General features: G+C 37.6%; 1 protein-coding gene across 6 annotated transcripts; it reads right to left on the bottom strand.

Moving 5' to 3' along the window:
- Window positions 1-21,994, bottom strand: LOC126779538 (serine protease persephone-like). Of its 6 annotated transcripts, none has more exons than XM_050503609.1 (12): window positions 21,716-21,994; window positions 14,915-15,016; window positions 13,435-13,558; window positions 12,719-12,825; window positions 12,283-12,374; window positions 11,926-12,071; window positions 11,095-11,246; window positions 10,483-10,592; window positions 9,409-9,561; window positions 5,784-5,916; window positions 2,569-2,706; window positions 1-1,263 (listed from the first exon to the last, which is right to left on the bottom strand). In XM_050503609.1, exons 2-12 carry the CDS (start codon window positions 14,972-14,974, stop codon window positions 1,093-1,095), a joined length of 1,386 nt encoding a protein of 461 aa, XP_050359566.1. In that variant the 5' UTR covers window positions 14,975-15,016; window positions 21,716-21,994; the 3' UTR covers window positions 1-1,092. The 6 variants fall into 6 exon arrangements, with proteins under 6 accessions (XP_050359566.1, XP_050359567.1, XP_050359565.1 ...); XM_050503610.1 differs by lacking the exon at window positions 21,716-21,994 and adding an exon at window positions 21,328-21,547 and having other exon boundaries at window positions 2,574-2,706; XM_050503608.1 differs by lacking the exon at window positions 21,716-21,994 and adding an exon at window positions 21,328-21,546.
- Between the last annotated feature and the right edge of the window lie 1,840 nt (window positions 21,995-23,834).

Below are 23,834 nucleotides of genomic sequence, written 5' to 3'. Positions count from 1 at the left end.
AAAAATCAACTCATATCTATCACAGTCATTCGTTTTACAAAAACAATAAAATAAGTCCTATTTATAAAAACATCGTGGAATGTAAAATAACACGGCGAGCTTTCAACAATCCTTTGGACATTGACTAGATTTTTTCTGTCCGGTTTAGTCAAAAACGTCAAAAAATGCCACGCCCCCCCCCCACAGATAATTTCACAATAAACATTTCAACAAATCCTTAAACTTAACCGCGTATAAAAATATAATATTACGTATTTATTTAATTATTGTATGTGTGTATATGTAACGAAAATACTGTAACTGAGACGGAATATTGTATAATTCATAAGTACTTTTAGTAAGTAGTTGAGCACTCGGGAGATCCACATACCCTCTAAAGTTGGAGGGATGCATAAATGCCTCTCATTTCGTTGGGAGATCAAAACACAGGTACAAATTGGACTATAGTTACAGGATTCTCGCTGTCACTGTCTTTCCTATTTGTAATCAATGCATTAAAGACGAAATTAAAAATAAAGAGTAAATCTCATACTGGCAACTTGTAAAAATTCTATAACATAAAAAATAAAAAAAATAAAAAATAAAAATTATCACACATAAAAATCTTCCCACTATGATTAGTTCAAATACTCAACAGCCAATAATAATATTTGAGCTAGGAACAGAAGTTTAACGTTTCTTACTGCCCCCCCCCCCTTTCCAATCAAAGGAGTAAAGATAAACAGACCTTAGATTGACATATCGATATATATCTCTATTTGTAATACCATCCATGTTAATACCATCGATCACCTGGACCAATGACACCGCGTCAATTCACGGTCAAGGTTGTTTGTTTGTCTTTACTTTATGATTGGAATATGGCAAGTCATAAAGAGAGCAACCGAGAGAGACGAGCAATCTCGTCATCTCTATCGCACCGGTCCAATCACGAAATGGGAAGCACCGTACACTCGCATACCTAATTCTAAACGATCCAATGTACACGATTGAAGCGATCGGAAAGTCTGAAATCCATTATCCATAACGAAGCTCGAGGTGGTATCGCGGATGTATCGAATCGTACAAACGGTTGGATTTTTTTTTGAATACTCAGTTACTCAGCCAGACTATCGATTCGATCCAATCAAGATATGGAGCGACTCGCGTGTAGATACCAGGTAAACCGGCATGGCCGAACTTCTTGCCGTGGCTCACTATAGCGGTTACCAAATACATGCACTTCAAATGATGACTTATCTGAGCTGGACCGCCGCTGTCGCCCTGGGGATTGCGTTTGAGTACATTAAACACAAAGACACTTTATCGAAGCTTATACGAGTACAACTAAACTAAACATTGTGTGACGCGGTAACAGAATGTTATATATTATAAGCCCTCCCACACTGGTGCAACTCTATGGTATGTAACCATCAGTTTGGTTCTGCCTATATATATATATATATATAACTGCCTCGTTGGCTTGATGTAAGGCCGCAAACCCGGAGGTCCTGGGTTCAATTCCCAGGTCGGGCCATTAAAAAGTTGGAAGTGTGTACACACCCGTGCCTCGGAAAGCACGTAAAGCCGTTGGTCCTGCGCCTGAACTCTTTCCGGTCGTGTCGGATTGCCGTCCCATCGGATTATGATAGTTAGGGTATAGAGAGTGCACCTGTGTTTGCGCACACACTTGTGGACTATAATATCTCCTACGTAGTTGGCTAATCTCTCATGAGATTGGCCGCTGTGGCCGAAATCGGTCTGGAGAACATTATTTATTTTTATGTATATGATATAAGTTATAATTTATTGCATCATCATACTCAATAACTGGCATTTTATATGGTAAAAAATTTATGTTCAGATTTGTAGTCATACATTTATTTTTCCCGGTAACGGTTCGGAATGCAGATTCTAACGAAACGAACCGACATTTTTAATAGTGCCCGATTGTTAGCACAAAGATATACCCTCTCAATAGTCCCACATGACAAACCATCACGGCTGGAAAGGGGCGAAGAGCATAGCAATGACTTTAAATTCTCTCCGAAGCACTTCTCCCAGCTGCTATCGAGAATTCCTTTTATTTAGCTGACCGAGGACCGCATTATACCAGCACAAGGGATGTAACATCTTAGTTCTCAATGTTTGGAGTGCATTGGTGGTGATCAAATTTCATTAAGTAGCACTCCTGCTCCTAGCTAACCTAACCTAACTATACAGAAAATGATTACTACCTGACTGAAACTACCCAAAAACTTACCTAATAAAATCTTCCCATTGTTATTATCTACGACAGATATATCATATAAATCATAATAAAATGTGGAATTAGTACTCGTTAATTTCCCTGCAGGATAAATAATAATCTGACAGTATTTAATTATCTGTATAAATTGATTGTCAAAAAATAAGTCTTACCGTTTCTTATTTGTAGAATCTACATTACGAACCGGAGGTAGCTTTGAGCTTTTTTTGTAAATAAATAAAAAAAAAATGGTTTAATAGCAAGAGCGTACTTCAGTTATACATATTTTGAGTTGATTTGATTAAATTATGTTACTTAAAAGATTTTCATTGTTTTCTTACTTTACTTGAATCTTTGCTGGTCCGCCTGTCGCCGTAACATATCTGCTTGTTGCTGTCGTATCCCCGTGGCATGTGCCGCACCAAATTCGGTTTGTATAACCCAGCGCATTCTTCATCAGAGAATTTCTCGAGCTTTACCTGAAAAAAATAAATAAATCGACTTTATTTCACTGTTCACCAACCCGCACTGGAGCAGCGTGGTGGAACAAGATCCAAACCTTCTCCTCAAAAAATGGGAGAGGAAGCCTTAGCCCAGCAGAGGGAGATTCACATGCTGTTACTGTATGTCATTGATAGTATTTACCAAATTTTTGACATCCATAAGAAGCTTTTACTTCAATCTCAAAAGCCCGTATCCCATCATCCCAACGATGTTGTTCATGACACATTTGACTTTAAACCAAGTTAAGGCTCGGTCCCACCAAAGCGGAGATGGGCGGAGGGAGAAAAGACAAGAGAAAAAGAGTCCCAACAGAAGCTAAGCGGAAAGGAGATTTGGGAATAGCAACATTCAATTGTTGTCCGACCATCTGCCGCTTTTAAATCTCAAATTCCATTGGAGTGTGCTCAATTTGAACCTGCATACCAGTTTTAATATTATTGTAGCTTCCAATATGATGAATAACATAAATAAACAAAATATATACATAAATTATATAATTAGTTACTAGAATCAAATAGCTTGAAAAATATTCTAATGTTTTTTTTTTCTGACGTTACTATCATTTAATCTTTTCAAGTTATTTCGAAATCCATTGTGTGTGAACATATTCCCGTAGCTATAATGGTTAAGCAAGCCTTGCTGTTCCACCTCAAAGTGCAACCTGATTTAAATTTGCTGCAGATGAAAATTTTCAAGGGAATGAAAAAATTTTTTTAAAAAAATGCTCATAATATTCTACAAAACTACTCTGCAAATGTACATACATAAGTACCTCTACCTCTAGCACATGCCTCTTGTATTTCTTGTATCCGAAAAGCTAATTAAAGTCAAACTAACGTAACTTTAATCCGATGACGTAATAAGCGCCGGCCAATTGGCGTTCATTGGTCGGCTATCACGTCTTAACCTGTCACCGACCAATCAGATTGAAGCCCGAGTTACGTTATCTGACTTTAAAAAGCTTCGGAAACTAGAATTAAAAATATAAATAAAATTACAAATATATATAAAAAATTATCGAAGTGAATTTCAAATATATTATATATGTCATGCTTGGTGATTACTCTAAATAATGCTTCATCTATATATAACCAAATACCGGTAGGAGCTACAAATTTTACTTACAAAATCCTATATCAACCGAATGGTACACCGTATTTCGCCATATTCGCGTCTTGGTAGCGCAATAACTCTTGCGGATTTCTTATATCCTGGTACTTTACGGAAACATTTAAATTAGAAAAGGAATTTTCACAGATTACTTTTAAATGATAACAATCGGAGTTATGTTTTGTCTAACACTATATTCTCTCTTTCTTTCATTATTGATTTGACATACGCAAGAAGAAGATAGCATTGTTTAACTAATTTCCTCTTCAACAACATTTATTTACGGCTTACGATTAAACTGGACTTGGACTCGTCCAGTTTAGCATTCCAACAACATTTTCATTCAGCGCCGCCATCATCTTGGTTAAGCGATTCAGGATTCATGACGCACATAACTCATGCACAAAATCTAGTGTCCGTTCTGATAACGATATTAACTAGATAAACTGTCGGTTTCGTTTCGGACGACTGACCCAGTCGGTGGTCGAAGGATAACTGAACTCCACACAATCCCCACTCTCGAATACTCTGTCCACGTGCCGCCGTTAAACAACAACTGACGTCACGGTGTTTACCACTCTCTTAGTACTACAAAAGTCAACAGTACAAATCAGTAACTTATTACTAAAACAATGTCGTTTTCCATGATACATATATAAAAACTTGGGATAGACCACAGTCGCAATTCCTTCCACCTTCCACCCCCTATTACTATCAAACGAAAGCGCCATAGGTACACAGTGGAACTTCCCCGCCTACGTACGAAGCGCTTTGAATCCACATTTATTATTCGCACTGCGAAACTGTGGAATGCTTTGCCTGAGTCCATATTTCCCGATAGGTACAATGTTGGTGTCTTTAAATCCAGGGTAAACGTTCCTTCTGAGCAGGCGCACTACATCCTAGACCGTGACTTTGCTTATGATCAGGCAAGACAACGGTCAAGCGCTTGTCTATTACGTGTAAAAAAAGTCGTGACTACTTTCTTGTATGAAAATTTTATTATTTATTTAAATTCCAAAACTAAAAAAATACAAATCTCTGCTCCATATGAGAGGCAGTGTGAGACAGGCAGTATGATTAGAAAAATAATTGGCTGTGATCAAAATTAATAATATATTCGAAAATTATTATATATTTACTTGATTGGGTAAAATTATTCGTTTTTCAATAAATATCGTTTTAAAATTATATTTAGTTACACATTTTGTAATAACAAATCTACGTAATAAAATCAGTAGTATGGTTTGCAAAACAATTGCATCTAATTATTTTATAAATTGACTCATGAAATGATGATTTCAAACGGGTGCCAAAGTTGTTTTTAAAAGAGCGCAGGCGTTTTTTATTTGGCAAAAATGGCTAAAGCGGGATAATGTTTTTACTGGTGGTAGGGCTTTGTGCAAGCTCGTCTGGGTAGGTACCACCCACTCATCAGATATTCTACCGCAAAACAGCAATACTTGATATTGTTGTGTTCCGGTTTGAAGGGTGAGTGAGCCAGTGTAATTACAGGCACAAGGAACATAAAATCTTAGTTTCCAAGGTTGGTGGCGCATTGGCTATAATCGATGGTTGACATTTCTTACAATGACAATGTCTAAGGGCGTTTGGTGACCACTTACCATCAGGTGGCCCATATGCTCGTCCACCTTCCTATACTATAAAAAAAAAATGTTTTAGTTGCACACGGTGGGTTGCATAAGGGGGTCGTTTTCTCATCAGGCTAGCATGCGCAAGCGATCCCGTGGCGCTCCTCGGTAAGACGAAAAGGGTACCGTAAGGGAAACGCGTAACGCGTTTTTCCAGCGATAAATAAAAGGGGCAAAATTCTGCATCGTCATGAGTTGATCGGTTGAGTAAAAAAAGAAATAAATAAAGTCAATTTCGCATTTATATTATATTAATTAACAAATAGATCGAATATTATAATAACTCTTACCTTTCGCAAGATATCGGAATTCCGTTTATGGTGTGGGTCAAGAGTCCCCCAGCCGGTGACGGTCACCGTAGTATCATTAATTGGGCTGCCGTCGTGTAGACAAGCCGGTACCCTGTATCGGTTGAGCATCATTCTAGGAAAAGATGGTATCAGATATAGTAATCAGTAGAAATATATGTTGAGGCTTTGTACAAGCCCTGCTCCGTAGGTACCACCCACACACATTCCCCCAAAACATCGCCGTTGCTGAATATTCACTCAGTATTGTTGTGTGTTCTGGTTTAAACGGCGAGTGATCCAATGTAACTACAGGCACAAGGGACATAACATCTTAGTACCCAAGGTTGGAGGCGCAAGGTTGATGTAAGAGATATTCTAATATTTCTAACATTCCCCTGTGCCTTTTGTTACACTGACTCACTCACCCTTCAAACCGGAACACAAAAATACTAAATATTGCTGGTTGAATACAATATCTGATGACTGGGTGTGATCTTTGGGGGGGGGGGGTATTCACCATCAAAAGCATTACCCTTAGTGCACATAATGATCAAGTGACTAATTAAATAATGTCTTATGTAGTATATAATATAGAAAGACATAATCTTATAAGATATCCAGATGACAAAATGGAAGATTGTTAAGCACGAAATGTACGGTTTATATAACGATTATATGTCAGAAATATCTATTGAACTTTTACCCATCAATTATATTAAAAAATCCATTGTTATAAAGCATGAAAATATATAATAAGGATTATACCAAGCGTTAACTACAATAAAACTGGAAGCACTCTTGAACTCAACCGCCACGTCATCAGCTTCAACCAACCAATAATAGCTCACTTTGAAAATATAAAGAATTCCAAATTATGTGTATTTTTCGTTATTCGTTTAATGCCTCCACTGGTGACAGGAAAGCCGGTTCGTTTTGCGCACAGAGGATCGGAATTGCGATTCAAAGGGGAAATGCCGCCAGCATTCTTGCCAGCTGGAATGGTGGCGAGAATGCAGCCATGATTTGTATAGCAGCTATTGAAATTTTTTATCTGTATATATTTACGGTATTTATAGAACAATATTAGGTATTTATGTACAAATCGTGTTGAAATTAAACACGATTTGTACATAAGCTATTTTTACTTATTTAATTCATGTTAATAAAAAAAATAAGATTGTTTGTGATCCGCGACTTATTCGCTCGGTTTTTAATAAATTTCGAAGTCTTATTCCGTATTGTAATTAAAATGAAGTTAAATTGCTTAATGAAAATAAAAAATAAGGCCTGTCGATCCCATTTTGCTCTCAAAATTTCTCCCCAAATTCCTCATCATTTCAGGCATTTATAAAAAGTAATTATTGAAATCAATTCAATCATTCAATCGATAAAAAGAAAAAAACATTATCACACTAATATTATAAACGCGAAAGTGACTCTGATGATGTCTTTCACCAAACGGAACCACTCATGATATTTGACAGTGGTAGATCGGTACCAGGTTAAAATACATTGACATAAGACGCGGATAGAGCTTTCTATATATCCTTGAGACATGTCAGACATGATTAGAATCGAGTCCACCGATCTGCCGTAACGCAAGGTGCATGCATAGCATTTTTATTTATAACCCATACCCAAACCCATAACCCAACGAGCATCTACAAATATCATCATCGAAATACTCACATCTTGCCACGTATCTTCGACTCATATCCACCGAGTCGAGTTCCGAGAGACACTTTTTCAAGGTCATCATGACCTTCACGAACTTCACAACCCACAACGGCTCGTTTGTACAAAATATCTTGTTAACGTTTATCATAAGATGATCGTCATGATGAACGGAACCGACTGCTTTACGTGCTCTCCGAGGCACGGGCTTGGCGTGACGTTTTGGGAAGAGAATGGGACTTAAGATGCTATCTCTTGTGCGTTATATTAGTCTTTTCTATGTTAGAAGGAAGGCAGACGGGCTGTGGGCTATCAGATGGGAACTCGTAGCCTCTGACACTGTAAGAAGTCTATCGCCGCCACTATGATCTAAGATGTTATGTTCCTCGTGCTTGTAATTACACTGGACCACTACCTGTTACCCAATGTTTAAGGCCAGTCTTGCCTTTCAGAAACGTATTACTTCCATTTTTTTTTTTGCAGAACAAACGGAACAGCGAAACAGATACAAATATTGGTTCATCATCAATTATTTAAAATAAAATCGAATTTATTTGCCCTGTCGCGTTTCGCTAGTGGCGCCAACTGGTGTCACCAGAAACGATAGCTTCATTACAGCTCGACCTAACACACACACACACACAAAGCCGAGATGGCCCAGTGGTGAAGGAAAACATCGTAAGGCTGCATGTATCTAATTTCATTGAAAATCTGCCACATGTGTATTCCACCAACCCGCATTGGAGCAGCGTGGTGGAATAAGCTCCAAAACCTTCTCCTCGAAAAGGGAGAGGAGGCCTTAGCCCAGCAATGGGACATTCACAGGCTGTTACTGGTACAGCTCACTTACCATTTAATAGGGAAACAGCAACAAACATTTTTGAGGTTCTCATACCTACCTGTCTGTTCGTAGAATGTCTTATTCATTGAAATTTTGAAGATCAAGAAAAAAGGTACGTGGTATCAATTCATTCATCCTTGGTAACAGCACAGATAACTTATGTATTTTCAAATCCTAATCGAAGTTCTAGACCAGGCAAACGTTACAGAATTTTCACACGATTAACTTGTGTTTATAAATTAATGATGACGGCGAAAACGAAACACATCACGAGGAAACCTGAACGTATTGGATGAATGTGTCACATGAAGATGCGCCAACTTCCTCCAAACCATCTCATCAAGATGAAGAGCCTTTTGTCTAGTATTTACGTGTTGTTACTTCACTTTGAAACTTTCGCCTAAATATTTGAATCCAGTTTACTTGTGGTGGCTTTGTGCAAGCCCGCTTGGCTAAGTACCGCCCACTCATCATATATTCCACCGCCAAACAACAATATTTAGTATCGTTGTGTTATAGTTGTATATAAATATATAAATAAATAAACCAATGACGGTTCTGATGCTTAGAATGTCGTTTTAAAACGACACTTACCCTATTTAGATTGATGACCATAAGCATAACCAATTACAACCGTTTAACAACCCTTTTTTTATATATCGCTGGAAAACGCGTTACACGTTTCCCCCACGAGAACAGTGGGGGAGTATGAGGGGCTCGCCGGTGTTTAAGGCACTGAGTGCGCCCCGAACAACGGAATACCCACTAAAAAACCAGCGGTACCCTTTCCGTCTTAAAGAGGAGCGCCACGGGATCGCATTCGCATGCTACCGTGACGCTGACGATTATTATAACAAACCTTGTTAACCCCACAAATTAACCCTTTTTTACGAATAAATCGGCTTGGCTAGTAAACGTGACCGTTAACCGTAGCGGGTTCGAATTCCGGAAAGTACAATTGAGTTCAACTCGCCATAAAAAACATCGTTAGGAAATCGTGTAACCCGAATTGGAAAATCCGACACTTCTAACATCAGCGATCTTTGCGCAGCAGCAAAATAATGGTCACCCCCCTAGTTTACGCACATGGTCATCATGATCATCACTTACATCCTGTCCGTCTTCAAGAGTGCAATGTCATTGTATGCATACGGCGGCTTGTATTGCGGGTGTTTGTATATCTCCGATACGCTGTACAACTCGTCCGGCTGAATCTTCTGCGATTTCTTCCAGAAGCCGATACGTACCTTCGTTACTACACCACTGGAATATAAAAATGATAATTATGATCAGTATCAGCCTGTGAATGTCCCACAGCTGGGCTAAGGCCTCCTCTCCCTTTTTGAGGAGAAGGTTTTGGAGTTTCCACAACGCTGCTCCAATGCGGGTTGGTAGGATTCATATGTGGCAGAATTTGAGTGATATTAAACACATGCATGTTTCCTTCAACGTCAAGCACGAGATGAATTATAAACGCAAATTAAGCACATGAAAATTCAGTGGTGCTTGCCTGGGTTTGAACCCACGATCATCGCTTAAGATTCACGCGTTTTTACCACAAGGCCATCACGCTTTTCTAAGATGATCAAGATACATCATACTCAGAGTGCTAACTGCGCCGGTTATGTTACATAGTGCACAAGTGTGTGCGCAAACACAGGTGCACAGGTCCCTATTCCGTAACTATCATAATCCGATGGGACGGCAATATGACACGATCGGAAATAGTTCAAGCGCAGGACACACACACACACACACAAACACTTACAACTAAAAGCCTTCAAGCTGCGACTGAGAATCTTCGACAGCAAAACCCAATAACTTTTCATCGGCCCGACCCGGGGCTTGAACCCAGGCCCTCGTGATCTGCGGCCTTTAGACCAGCCATTAGACCAACGAGTCATAATTGTTTATGTTTCCTTGTTATAATAGACTAGTAGACGAACTTACTCATCTTTATACAAAATAGGCAGACTGAGAACCATCACCTGAAGGTAAGTGTTCGAAACCCATCGCCAAAGCACTACCAAAATTGGAAACTAATATGTAATATCCCTTGTTCCTGTAGTTCCACTGTCAGTGCCAATGCTATGGGCAGTGGTGACTCATCATCAGGTCCTTGACTCATCAGCCAGTCCACTTGCCTTTTTTAACAATAAAATTAAAATAATCATAATAACGTACGCGTCTTTGCTGTAAGTACAGTGTGCGGCTGTCAAGATGAATCTATTGCTGACGATGACGCCATCGCACAGCCAAGAGTCGTGGTCTGGCAAATCGTAACCAAGCAACGCCTGAAATTTCGTTTTAATTGTGAAACCGGATTTAATTATGTCAGTAGTTAGGTAGCCTTTGTGTTAAGTTAAAGTGTAAGCCAAATCCCATCGAAATCGGTCCAGCCGTAATGCATGATTGACTAACGAACATCAAAACATACAAACTTTTTATAGAATAGGTAGGCGGACGAGCATATGGGCCACCTGATGGTAATTGGTCACCACCGCTCATAGACATCGGCGATGTAAGAAATAATAACCATTCCATACATCGCCGATGTGCCGTCAACCTGGGGGACTGAGATGTTATGTCCCTTGTGCCTGTAGTTACACTGGCTCACTCACCCTTCAAACCAGTACACAACAATACTAAGCCCTCCCACCAGAAAATATAATATATTTTTGTAATTTAATTCAGTTCTTTATTTAATGTGGTGTTTGAGTTCTCGTAAGCGGTTAATAGGTAAACCGTCCATGTACAATGAGGTGTATCCAAAAAGTTTGTCATAAAATTCCATACCATATGAGGGAATTCCCCGTCAGAAGTTGCCGTCCCTTCAATGATCATCGTGTCTGGCTTCCAGTTGCAGTAGTTCATCCGTTCCATCTTAGTATTCGGCGTCAGACTGTCCAGGCACGGGAATACCAACTTATCTTGGTACTCCAAACATTCTAAATCACAACATAAAATTACTCGATTTTTGGAATAAATTGGGTTGAACTTTTAATAATTAACGTAATTAGTATGAAAAAGAGTAAATACTGGGTTCTAAGTAGAATCTACAGTTCGAACCGATGGTAGTTTCACACTATTGTAAATAATGACTGTTTTTCTTATCTTTTTAATTTAGATTCTGTGTGATTTTACGTCTAGCTCTTTCTTCTGTCTAAATGATCTTTCACCCTTGGGAAGGAAATCTCCTAAGAGATGAGCAATGCTTTGCAATTTAACCCTCATTTGTTGTATTTTTAATCTGTCTTATTTGAGATTGTAAAGCATAAAACATATTCAAATTTTATATCCACAGTCTATTGATGATGTGTTCGTTAGTGTCGCATGTTCCTCTTTGAAGGTACCTCCCACTCATCAGATATCCTACTGCCAAACCGCCACACTTAGTATTATTGTGTACCGGCTTGAAGGTAGAGTGATCCAGTGCAATTACAGACACAGGGGACGCAACACCTTAGTTCTCAAGGTTGGTAGCGTATGAACGATGTAATGGATGGTTAATATTTCTTAAAGCGCCAATGTCTATGGTATGTAATAATATGGTATGGTATAAAGTGACCCACTAGCCGCTCTGCTATTAATTAAAGAAATATATATAGATAGATAAAAAAAACTTACTCTGAAAGGATATCCGTCCAGTATTCGTGTAGCTTGTCAATGGTTTGCACTGACCATTATTAATGTCTGGTACCTTAGGGGTGGAAGGGTCTATGAAAACAATTGTGTAGTCATCAGTCCGTTCGTTTATGTTCGTCGTCGTTTCCCTGTTGTAAATAATAATAATAATAATTAAATTTGAAACTTTTTAAAGTGCGTTCAAATTAGAGCCGAAATAGAAACGCAAGTGCTTGAACGTCGTTTGATTCTTACTAAAGACCTCATACAAAAATGCATCCTTCCATTTCAGACATCTTAAATACTCGACAATACGTACACGCATACACACCTATCAACAATATATTTATGTATACTTACTCAGAAGTCGGTCTCAAATGCCTCGCCTCCATCATCGGCATATCGTTCTCCACGCAGCACACAGTTACCTTATCCTTATTAAGTTCACAAAACTAAAATATGAAATAATTTGATGTTTAGCATCTCGTAATTTAATTAGTGATAGGACTTTGAGTAAGCGCACCCGATGATAAGTGGTCACCATCGCCCATAGACATTGTCGCAATCAATGCGCCACCAACCTTCGGAACGATGTTATGTCCCTCGTGTAGTTACACTGGCTCACTCAGTCTTCAAACCGGAACACAACAATACTAAGCAATGGTATTCAGCGGTGGAATTTGTGTGGAGTGGCTGGTAGTTGGTACCCACCCAGTCGGGCTTGCACAAAGCCCTACCGCCATGTATGAATATTGTTTTTTTTCCAAAAACTTAAAAAAAAACTAAGATTTCTTACCACTGGCTTTTTCTCTTCTTTAATATCGTTGTTAATAAATGGACATTTGAATATGTCTATGCAGATACCCTGTTTCCCATCGCTGCCAATGCACAAAACGATTGGTCCTATCAATTGTACAAAATACTATTAAATGTTAAAAAAAATCATCACCTATTTTACCCTTAAATGGTATTTTTCCCTCAAAATAAAATGGAATCAAACAGGAAGTATACCTTTTAATATCCAAATAATGAAAGAATTTTCTTAATCGGTTAATAAATAACGGAATTAATAACGAAAAAACGAAGAAACGAAACGAAAATTATACAACTGATTTGAGAACCTCCTCCTCTTTTCCCACTGCCGAGCAAGAGCCTCCTCTACTATTAAGGGAGGGAGGGATGTGCAGAATAATCCACCACATTGATCCAATATGGGCTGGATACACTTCATGTTTTCCTCCACCGCTAACCACGAATTGAACATTAACATATGTCGGTATGGTATTGATCAAGCTATCTAGTGGATCATCTCGACTCACTATTTATAAATTCATATGATTTAAATAATATTTTAGGTAACAATCGATGTCATCGTGAGATAACCTGCATCATATCAGTTGTGGTTCCATAACTCCAAAAATTAAATCATCGCGCAGCAGAAAACGAGGGCAGAGGAACTATGCCCAGCATTTACAGGATAAAGCTAATAAAAAAAATGACAAATATACTCACGATAATAGAAGCACACATATGCCAGAAATGCCATAAATATTACGAAGAACACCTGTAAAGTCAAACTGCAGTATTTCTTCTTGAAGAATCTCTCTTTTCTTCTTTCTTCCCTTGTCAAGAGGTTCTGGAATATTTTTTTTATTTCATATCATAATTAGGCGGACGGCCCGATGCGCCACATGGTGTTAAATGGTCACCACCACACGTAGACATTGACGCCGTACGAAATACTAACCATCATTCACATCACCAATTACAGTTACACTAGATAACCCCTTCCAACCAAAACACAAATATAAGTGTTTAAATAAACAAAGTATAAGTGGTAGAATATGTGACGAGTAGGTGGCACCCAGACGGGTTTGAACATAGCACCAGCAAAGGGAGATGATGAACATTTTAAAGCAAAGCACATAACAATAATTCACTTTATTGATATAAAAAATATTACATTCCCTTAAACTTTTAATCTAGATGTCTACTCGCTCTAAGCCGGGTCGAGTAGCTAATAGTTATATAAATATAAACTGAATTTCTTTCGCCATTTTTTGTCATGGCTGGGTGTTTCTTTTCCGAACCGATGGTAGTTTCTAGTTTCACTATAAGTAAGTGAAATGCTTCAATGTTAACTATCTCCTAAATCGTCAATGCGCCATAATACTTGGGAAGCAAAGTCACTTGTGCCTGTAATAACCCTGACTGATTTACACTTCACAACACTAAGTAGCACTCTTAAGAGGTAAAATAAGTGATGAGGGGGTGGTATCTACCCAGACTGCCTCGTTGGTCTAGTGGCTTGATGTAAGGCCGCAGACCAGGTTTTTCTGTCAGAAAACTCTCAGTAGCAGCCTGGAGTCTGGAAGTTGGAAGTATGTACATTCCCGTGTCTCGGAAAGCACGTTGGTCTTGCGCCTGAACCCTTTCCGGTCGTGTCGGATTGACATCCCATCGGATAATGAGAGTTAGGGAATAGAGAGTGCACCTGTGTTTGCGCACACACTTGTGCACTATAATATCTCCTGCGTAGTTGGCTATTCTCCCTAGTGATTGGCCGCCGTGGCCGAAATCGGTCTGGAGGACGTTATTATTATTATTATTATCTACCCAGACAGATTAAGCCATCTCACCAAGTAAGCACAGTAAGGCCATTCTGTAAGAAAAAACTCGACTCACCGTTTTCAAAACGGTCTTGAAATAAAGTCATTTTTCAAAACGGTCATAAAGTGATATGCGACATTGACTATAATAATTATATCTGTTCCGCTCTCACGGCTAAACCACTGAACCGATTTTGATGAAACTTGTTATGAGGCAAGCTTGCACCCCATGGAACGACATAGCCCTTTTCATAGGCACATAAAAACAATCGGGCGAAGCCGTAGGCGAAGACTATTAATAAACTCTGAATGAATACTGATTTTCATATGGAAATCGATGGACAGTTATGGACCCTATAAAAAAAACTATTGCAGTCACTGACCTCTGAAGTCACATCCCTCCCTTGCTCGTTTCGCACCCCATTTTCACCGAAGAGACCCATCCTTGTTCAAATTCTCTTCCTTAATGTACCTATTTCAAAAATCTGCAACAACGATTAGTATTTAATGGATATTTTATGACGCATTTTTATATTTACTCACAAAATTATATTATTATCGACACGCGCCGCATCGCATCGAGCCGGTATGACACGTAAAGGAAATTAAACTTTCCTTGACAACGTTAAGGCCTATATTCGAGTAACGGAACACAGTCGGCTGCGATAATATGCGAGCATTTCTAGATATGAGCGTCCCGTGTAAATACCTTTTTTGGAAAACGCAAAGTATTTATAAGACATCGAGTTAAGTACGTAGCAGTTTATTGACTGACCAATAAAATTTTCACAAAAGTGCGAAAGTCTGTCTGTTACGCACGGCTAAAGCACTGAATCGATTTTGATGAAATTTGGTATGAAGCAAGTTTAGGGAACTTGGGAACTATTATGTTATGTCCCCTGTGCCTGTAATTACACTGGCTCACTCACCCTTCAAACGGAACACAAGTACTGCCGTTTTGCGGTAGAATATCTTAGAGTGGGTAATACCCACCCAGACGAGCTTGCACAAAGCCCTACCACATGCAAATATCCAGGAAATTGTTCTTTTATTTCGCTCAACTGTTGTTTGGATGATTTCTTTGCCATTTAGATAGTTTCGATTGAATCGCATTTATAAAAACTAAGTCACTTTACAAAAAAAAAAAAGTTAGCAGACGAGCAAACGCCGTGCGACAAGTCTGATTTCGTTTGATACCATCGCCAACCGCGCATTAACTCGCTTATTGACTGGGCCTGTGGTATGGCCATAACGCGAGGATAGGAGCGTTTGAAAACTACGCCCGCTAACTCGCTCGGGCCCGTCGCACTAGGCACGCGCCTCAGTCAATACGCTGTGGACGCAAACGGCGGTTTCATATGTTTGGTACATATGAAAGGTGTCCGCATTGTGCATTTGACTTCGCACAACCATTCAGTACCTATTTGGTTCCTAAATATACATTTTTCTTACATCAGTAACTTAAATTTGACTCTTATTTACATTCTGATACGCGCTTAAATACTCTGCGGCGCGTTTGATGTGAATCTTACTTTACTCAAGGCCTTGGGAAGTACATGAAGGTCAGGATGATTCCCTTCACCGCCAAGCACCAAATGAATTATTGTGAATATAAAATAAGCACGAGAAAACCCATTGGTTAAGCCGGGCTCGAACTTGCGACCTTCAGTTGAGATACATATACTCCACTGTAACTTTTCTTATATTTAAATTTTAATATTAGAGCAGCAATACTTGTGTATAATTTTTTTTTTCGCGTATGTCGATAACTATGTCATTAATTTGGCTCAAATTTAACACGGTTTTTTTTACAAAGAATACCTTTTTTTTAATCACCGACTAGTATTCAACCGCTTGTTACGGTGAGGGGTGGGTCTCATGAGATGCTAGATATAATGTTGCTTATATGCAATATAATATTTAATTTGGGTTTTTTTCATTTATTTACAAGCGGAAAATGAAATTATAATTGAACGTAGTTTTAAATACATATAACAGGTTTAATGAGATTTTTCCAATCGATTTTATATATTCGTAAATGTTTATTTATCAGTGATAACAATTCATTAAACAACTGGCGAAACCCGAACTGCGAGCGTGGTATTCGGTTTGCGGCGACAATTTATCAAAATCTGCCATTTTAACGCACAAAATACCTTCTTCTTCTTCTGCCTAGCGTTTGCCCGGATTAGTAACGCCAGTGTTCGCTTTCCTACATCTATTCCTCCACTTTGCCCGATCTAAAGCGTCCTCCTTAGTGAGATCGTTCTCTCTCACATCGTCTACCACTAGGCCATCTCGGCTTCCTCTATTGGATGGATCTTAAATATCGATTAAATATTATAAAGAGGTAAAGTTTGTGAGGTTGTAGGGGATCTCTGGATCTGCTGAACCGATATTGAAAATTCTTTCACCAATAGAAAGCCATATCATTTGTTAGGCTATATAGTAACCCGAAAAATGAAGACTCTTTGTAGTATTAGGATTTGCAAAGTAAATCGGAGAAAAAACGGACGAACGAAAACGTTTCGTACGAACACGGCCGAGAGAAAGATGAGAGATATATTATTGAGTTCTAAAGAAAAGTTGTAGAGCTTGATAATGCCTACAAAAAAGTCAACGAGAGCATATGTCTAACTTTTATATTTAAGTCAAAATAAGTGAACATCGTCTCGAGTGCTTAAAAGAAAAGACTTCCCTTTTACTGATCTTTCAAACTACTTAGAATTCCAAATTCAAATTACCTTTTACGCGACTACGGCGAAGATTTTGACCGACACGTTTGTATGTTCAGCTGTTCACACATAACTCCTAAACTACATATCATAACTTGCTAAATTACATATCATCGGTTATAGACTTGGTGACGTCACATTGAACTGATAAAGGATTCATTTCCTACTTGAAATAATAGATATCTCTGAGAAATGATAACAGCCGAAACCGATTATAAATTTTCCATCGCTCGGTGGAGAGTTCTTCGCGGAGGGCACACAGGTTCTGATAACTTTTAGGCTTTTAAGCAATCATATCGACTATCGATAAGTTGACCGGAAAGGCCGAGTGGTTAGAATGCCTGAATCTCAACCGATGATTGTCGATTCAAAACCGTAGGAAACCTACATGTGATAACCTTACTAAAACTGGTAAAAAAACTAGCCCGTGTAATTCCTTGGAATTCGAGCCTATTTCATCAAAATTCTTCCAGTGGTTTCCTCTTGTGGTTGGAATAGGCTATAGATATTCTTAGGCCCGCATAGGCGGGCCGGTTGCCAGGGTCGCTTGCGCATGCTACCGTGGCGCTCCTCGTTAAGACGGAAAGGGTACCGCTGGTTTTTTAGTGGGTATTCCGATGTTCGGGGGGCACTCGGCGCCGTGGACACCAGCGAACCCCACATACCCCCCTACTGTTCCCGTGGGAGAAACGCGTAACACGTTTTTCTCGCGATAAAAAAAGACTAGATATTCTGTATGCTTGTCCCTTATACAAAATTAGAATTATTATTAGCAATTAACGACCGAATCTCCACCACTGACCAATGGGCGACCATTAAACATATTTATCATATACTAATATCATTTGCCAGACAACATATTCATATATGATGCACATAATTCCTCGTTAATCACCAATCTATTTATCTATAAATATACAGATAACCTATATCAATCGTCCACTTCATTACTGTACGTCATGATTCACCTACTTCATCGACTTAAAGCACGAAACATTTTAAGGTAAATTAACTTTACCCATATGCATACATTTTTAATGTTAACCATCGCTTACATCACCAATGCGCCACCAACCTTGGGAACTAAGATGTTATGTCTCTTGTGCCTGTAATTACATTGGCTCACTCACCCTTCAATCCGGAACACAACAATACCAAGTACTGCTGTTTGACGGTGGAATATCTGATGAGTGGGTGGTACCTACCCAGACGAGCTCGCACAAAGCTCTACCACCAGTAAATATATACTTATGTATATACAAAAGAATAACTGACTGGCATATCAACGCACAGCCCGAACCATGCAAATTTCCATAGGGGTTCCTTTTGTACACCGTAGGTTAGCATTGAGGATGTTTGAAAATTTACCCCGTAAGGTAAGTAATAAAAGGGGAATAAAGAACTCCTATAATAATAATTCGAATTAAATATATAGTGTAAAGGGCTAATGGTACAAGTTCGAGAGGCACCACTACCGATGCTGTTTTTAGTGCTTAAATAATTAAAAAAAAAACTAATATTTCAAGCATTCGATTGTTACAAATAATAAAATAGAGTAAGCCTATATATATACATAAAAGTTCGCTCCCGATATCCGTGGTTCGCTCGCACCGCGGCATTTTTCTTACTTACATTTAAACGAAAGATCCGATTCGAATAATTCAAAAAGGAATTTACACGTTCATAAGCAACCTCGATTATGAAGCCATTTTAATATAATAATAAGATATATAAATAATAATTGCATAACGATTAATATCATGATACGAATTTCATCATCTTTCTATTCCACCCGTGTTTTTATTGACAAAATTGAATAAAAAGCAGACATTGTGACCTAACTACATTAATAGTAAGATAGAGCCTCGCTTTTTGTAGGTAGATAATGAATACAATGACTGCCCCGTTAGTCTAGTGGCTTGATGTAAGCCGCAGACCCAGAGGTCCTGGGTTCAATTCCCAGGCCGGGCCAATAAAAAAAGTTATTGGGTTTTTCTGTCAGAAAATTTTCAGTAGCAGCCTGGAGTCTGGAATTTGTAAGTGTGTACTCTCCCGTGTCTCGGAAAGCACGTAAAGCCGTTGGTCCTGCGCCTAAACTTATTCCGGTCGTGTCGGATTGCCGTCCCATCGGATTATGAGAGCTAGGGAATAGAGAGTGCACCTGTGCGCACACACTTGTGCACTATAATATCTCCTGCGCAGTTGGCTAATCTCTCTTGAGATTGGCCGCCGTGGCCGAAATCGGTCTGGAGGACCTTAATGAATACTACAAACATGTAATAACTTATTTTAGTTATCGCCGTGTAATGGCTTTTATAGAAAAAAATTTATACATTGGGAAACATTATTGCAATTTTCGTAGATGTCTCTAACTTTTTTTCAAAATAAAATATGTCCTATGTTAATAAAATAATTTTCAAAATCGCTTTATTAGTTCTTGTATTTTATCCATTACAAACAAACATACATAAATCAAATCTTACCTCATTATAATATTATTATAGAATTATAGATAATAAGTACATACGACGTTATATATCATTCATTAGAATACGCTAAATAAACAACAAAAGAAAAAGAGCATAAAGGATACAAAAAATCGTTAATAGCCTTCTAATATTGCTCATTTTGTTTGACCTCGGCAATTTCTTTATAAAACAACTCTGTAATTATTTTTTTATATTGCGTTTTAATTATTAATCCCTTCCCATGTCCTCCTGATAGATTTTGTCAACGGTACAGGATACTTTATAGTGCACAAGTGTGTAAGGTAACACTAATGCTCTATCTCTTCCCCCACTCTCATAATCAGGGGCCTAGCTAGGTGGACAAGGGCCCCGGTGCATGAGGAAAGAATCGGGCCCTCCTCGCCTCTTTCCACGTAGCTTGAAATTATATTGGGATTCAAAATTATGGATAGGAACAAGATTAGGAGACAGTGAGTTCAAGTTATCCCTAGTAGGCTAAATCCGTACGTCGTTTCTATGAGGGGTAGAACCTCTTTCTGAAAAAAATTGTTTTTTTTTTCTTTTATGCTCCTCTCTTTTCAAAGCTGAGGTTAGAGAGCCCCCTGAGCTCCGAGGCCCTGGTGCACTGCACCACCTGGCCCTACGATAGCTACGCCACTGTTCATAATCCAATCCGTCAGCATATCCGACATGACCGGAAATAGTTCAGACGCAAGACCAATAGCTTTACGTGCTTTTCGAAGCACAGGAGTGTAGTCGCTTTTTTTTTAAAGAATAGGAAGGCGGACGAGCATATGGACCACCTAATGGTATCATAATATCTGATGAGTGGGTGGTACCTACCCAGACGAGCTTGCACAAAGCCCTACCACCAGTCAAACCACCACCGCTTCCAATTTCAGCCAATTAACCAACGCGGCAGTCAAAGTGGCATTCCTATATGCATAGCATTTATTTATATTTATTTTGTTGAATATTAATTGCATATTAGTAAATCTAATAAAGTTTACCTAAAGCTGTTTATCCATGTTGACACCACTTGTATAAACAGTTCCTAGAACAGCGTTGCAGTTTATCACGTAAATCGAACGTGAACGATACTTCACGATTATAATCTTACTATTACTATTAACAAATAATGTTAAAGATATACCATATTTGCTTAAGATTTAAATAAAAATTACTATTTTTTTATAGATTTCATTCTAAAATCAATTAACACGGTAATTGTTAAAACCGAAAAAAAACTATATCCCTCGATTTAAATATACTTTATAATAACATTTTTATTTCAATTAAAATAAAATATTATTCCTACTTTGTATTTATGAAAGCGATTCAAATATTTAAAAAAAAAACGAAATAATCTTGACTTAGAATTCTCTACATTATATTCTTAAATAGTATACGTAGCTCAACATATATTATTAGTTAAATGTATGGCCTACGTGACTTATAAATTAAACCGATTTTTGACATAAATATATTAATTAAATATCAAATACATACGATAATCGCTTTCTTAATATCACATTATCATCTTATTATTGAAACAAGCATTGGTAATATATAATTCTACATTAATAACCTTACCTTTTTGAGCTCGTAAGTACATTTTATAACCTAATTAATTGAACACTATCACAGTTTGTTAATATCACAGCACTGTTTAAAATTAAAACTATAAAATAAGAAGGAAAAATCCCTAAACGAGCCGAGACAACACTTGCCGGCTATAAAATTAAAGGTTACACTCGCGGTTCGCCGCTCGGACGGTCCCGCAGTCCCGCTTCTACACGAAGTTCTCGAACACAATGACAGTTGCTTACAGAACTACAGATCATAAATAAAAAAATATTTACATCTTATCGTAAATCATAATATTAATAATTCGATATGATTATCAAAGAGTACTATTATATTTAAATAAATGTAAATTAGGTTATTGAAATGTATTATTAATAAAAATTATATTACTTACCATTAAACAGTGATCATTGAACTCCGTTAGCGCCAAAATATATTAAATTTTTTCAGTCCCCACAGCGTATAATATCAGAAATAAAATCAGAATAGTATAATTAACTTATAATATATTTTATTATTATAAATAAATTTATTTATTATGAATTAATTTTTAATACTGATCAATGCTAGTCGTGTGCGCTTTAAACGAAATTCCTTTTATAACTGTACATATTAAACGCACTCTGGAATATATATTGAACAATTATCGCTAGTTCTTTTAATTGTTTGTATCTATGTAGTCATGATTTTTTTTTGTAAAACGTAAATTGTAATAGCAACAATAACTTTAAACTTAATTTTCAGTATGTTTCAACATACGAGTTACTGATAATCCTTAGCACAGATAAGATAATATATCAATATTTAAAGTAAGTACTTTAAACGTCAACGGTATTTTATTCGCAATGTAATATATTTTATTTCCTTAATTGCTTATTGATACACGTTTTCATTTATAATTTTTAAAGTCTACATATTTTTTTTGAAGATCTCATGACAAAACCACACTCGGCTGTGACTCATTATAAACAAATACACCAACCATAAACATGTGTGCTAAAATATACACGTGTGGTATGAACTTATATATTATTTACGACACACGACGTTGTTCGTATCCAGATTATTTTTTATTTTAATTTAATATGACAGAAACGAAGTATGACTATGTTATAATAAAAAATACTAAAAGTTTTTAAATGTCCCACGAACGGGCGAAGGCTGTCTTCTTTGAGGATGCCAGCACGGTGCTCTAATGCGGGTTGATGGATACAAGTTTCCTCACAATGTTTTCCTTGCATTTAAACTTCAATCTTTGAACTGCTTAGCATATACAAAGCACAAGTGAGATCATGTATGGAGTACTGCTCTCACCTTTGGGACGGCTGTACTAAGCACCACCTTCAGGCTCTAGAGTAGTGCCAGGAGGCTGATAGGAGTCGGCACATTAGGACACATTGGTCGATTCTAGGCTCCAAGACTCGAACATCGACCTGTAGTTGGGTCACTTTCAGTTTTCTATCGAATTCATTTCAGAGAATGTGCTCAGGAATTACACCAATAATAGGTGCAACGTTGGTGTCTTCAAATCCAGAGTAAACAGTTTTCTTCTAGGCAGGCGTACTCCAGCCAAGACCGTGTCGATTAATCTAATTAAATTATCAACGGTCAAACGTTGTCCTATAAAGGATAAATATATATATAAAATTAATAAGACATATCAAATAGTTGCCGTATTTACAATACAGACATTACCCTCGCTCTCATAATCCGATGGGACAGCAAACTGACATCTGGAAAGAGTTCAGGCGCAGGATGGCTTAACGTGCGCACCGAGGCACGGGGGTACAAGCAACTTCCAGACTCCGGGCTGCCGCTGAGGATTTCTCGCTAGAAAAACTACAGGAAATCTAGATTAACGGCGTCATAAGGTAAGTTTGAATATATATAAGGTGAGTTTGAACTCGTGACCATCGGCTATGATTCCCGCATTCTAACCACTGGGCCATCTCGGCTCTGTAATATGAAAACAAAGGAATAAATCGTTTACCTGTTAGAAACATTTACGTAACCTAAATTAAGGGATATTATTACAGTAAATTTACCCTAACGTTACGTTGAAAGTTGACAAAAATGCAAACATCTGATATTTATAAAAAAAATCTTATATTTCTTAATTTGGACTTTTTACTACTCCATACCTATTCTAATTTCTTAAAAAATAACTCCTCAAGTAAATTGTCACATCTATAAATAAGACAATATGTTTAATCTCTATATTTTTTATTTAAATATTAACCTACGTCGTACCCATTTCAATTTAAAAAAAAACACTTTATTTATTTACAACCCAACACAATTAATAAAAACATTAAGCTCCAAATCGAATTGTCATATCTATAAATATAATAAAACAAAACTCTATGTATACTTTATATTTTAAGTTTTTGCTACGTTATTCAATTCAATTAAAAAAGAAAAAAAAATCATAACTTTTATATATTTATATTTAAAAATTTAATAAAAAGAATTAAAAACCTTCCTTTAATTAGTTGACAAATGAACCAAGACAT

The sequence above is a fragment of the Nymphalis io genome, chromosome 29, assembly GCF_905147045.1.
Source record: "Nymphalis io chromosome 29, ilAglIoxx1.1, whole genome shotgun sequence".
NCBI lineage: Eukaryota > Metazoa > Arthropoda > Insecta > Lepidoptera > Nymphalidae > Nymphalis > Nymphalis io.
The sequence above is the reverse complement of the archived record's forward strand: the minus strand, read 5'-3'. Positions and strand labels throughout refer to the sequence as shown.

What these genes read in the sequence shown, in the direction of transcription:
- LOC126779538 (XM_050503609.1), bottom strand. Translation starts at nt 14,974, where the DNA reads ATGGGTCTCTTCGGTGAAAATGGGGTGCGAAACGAGCAAGGGAGGGAT. An exon ending in AAGAAGAGAAAAAGCCAGTG is followed by an intron (nt 12,375 to 12,718) that starts GTAAGAAATCTT and finishes TTCATATTTTAG; the next exon opens with TTTTGTGAACTTAATAAGGA. An exon ending in ACGGGGAATTCCCTCATATG is followed by an intron (nt 10,593 to 11,094) that starts GTATGGAATTTT and finishes ACGAAATTTCAG; the next exon opens with GCGTTGCTTGGTTACGATTT.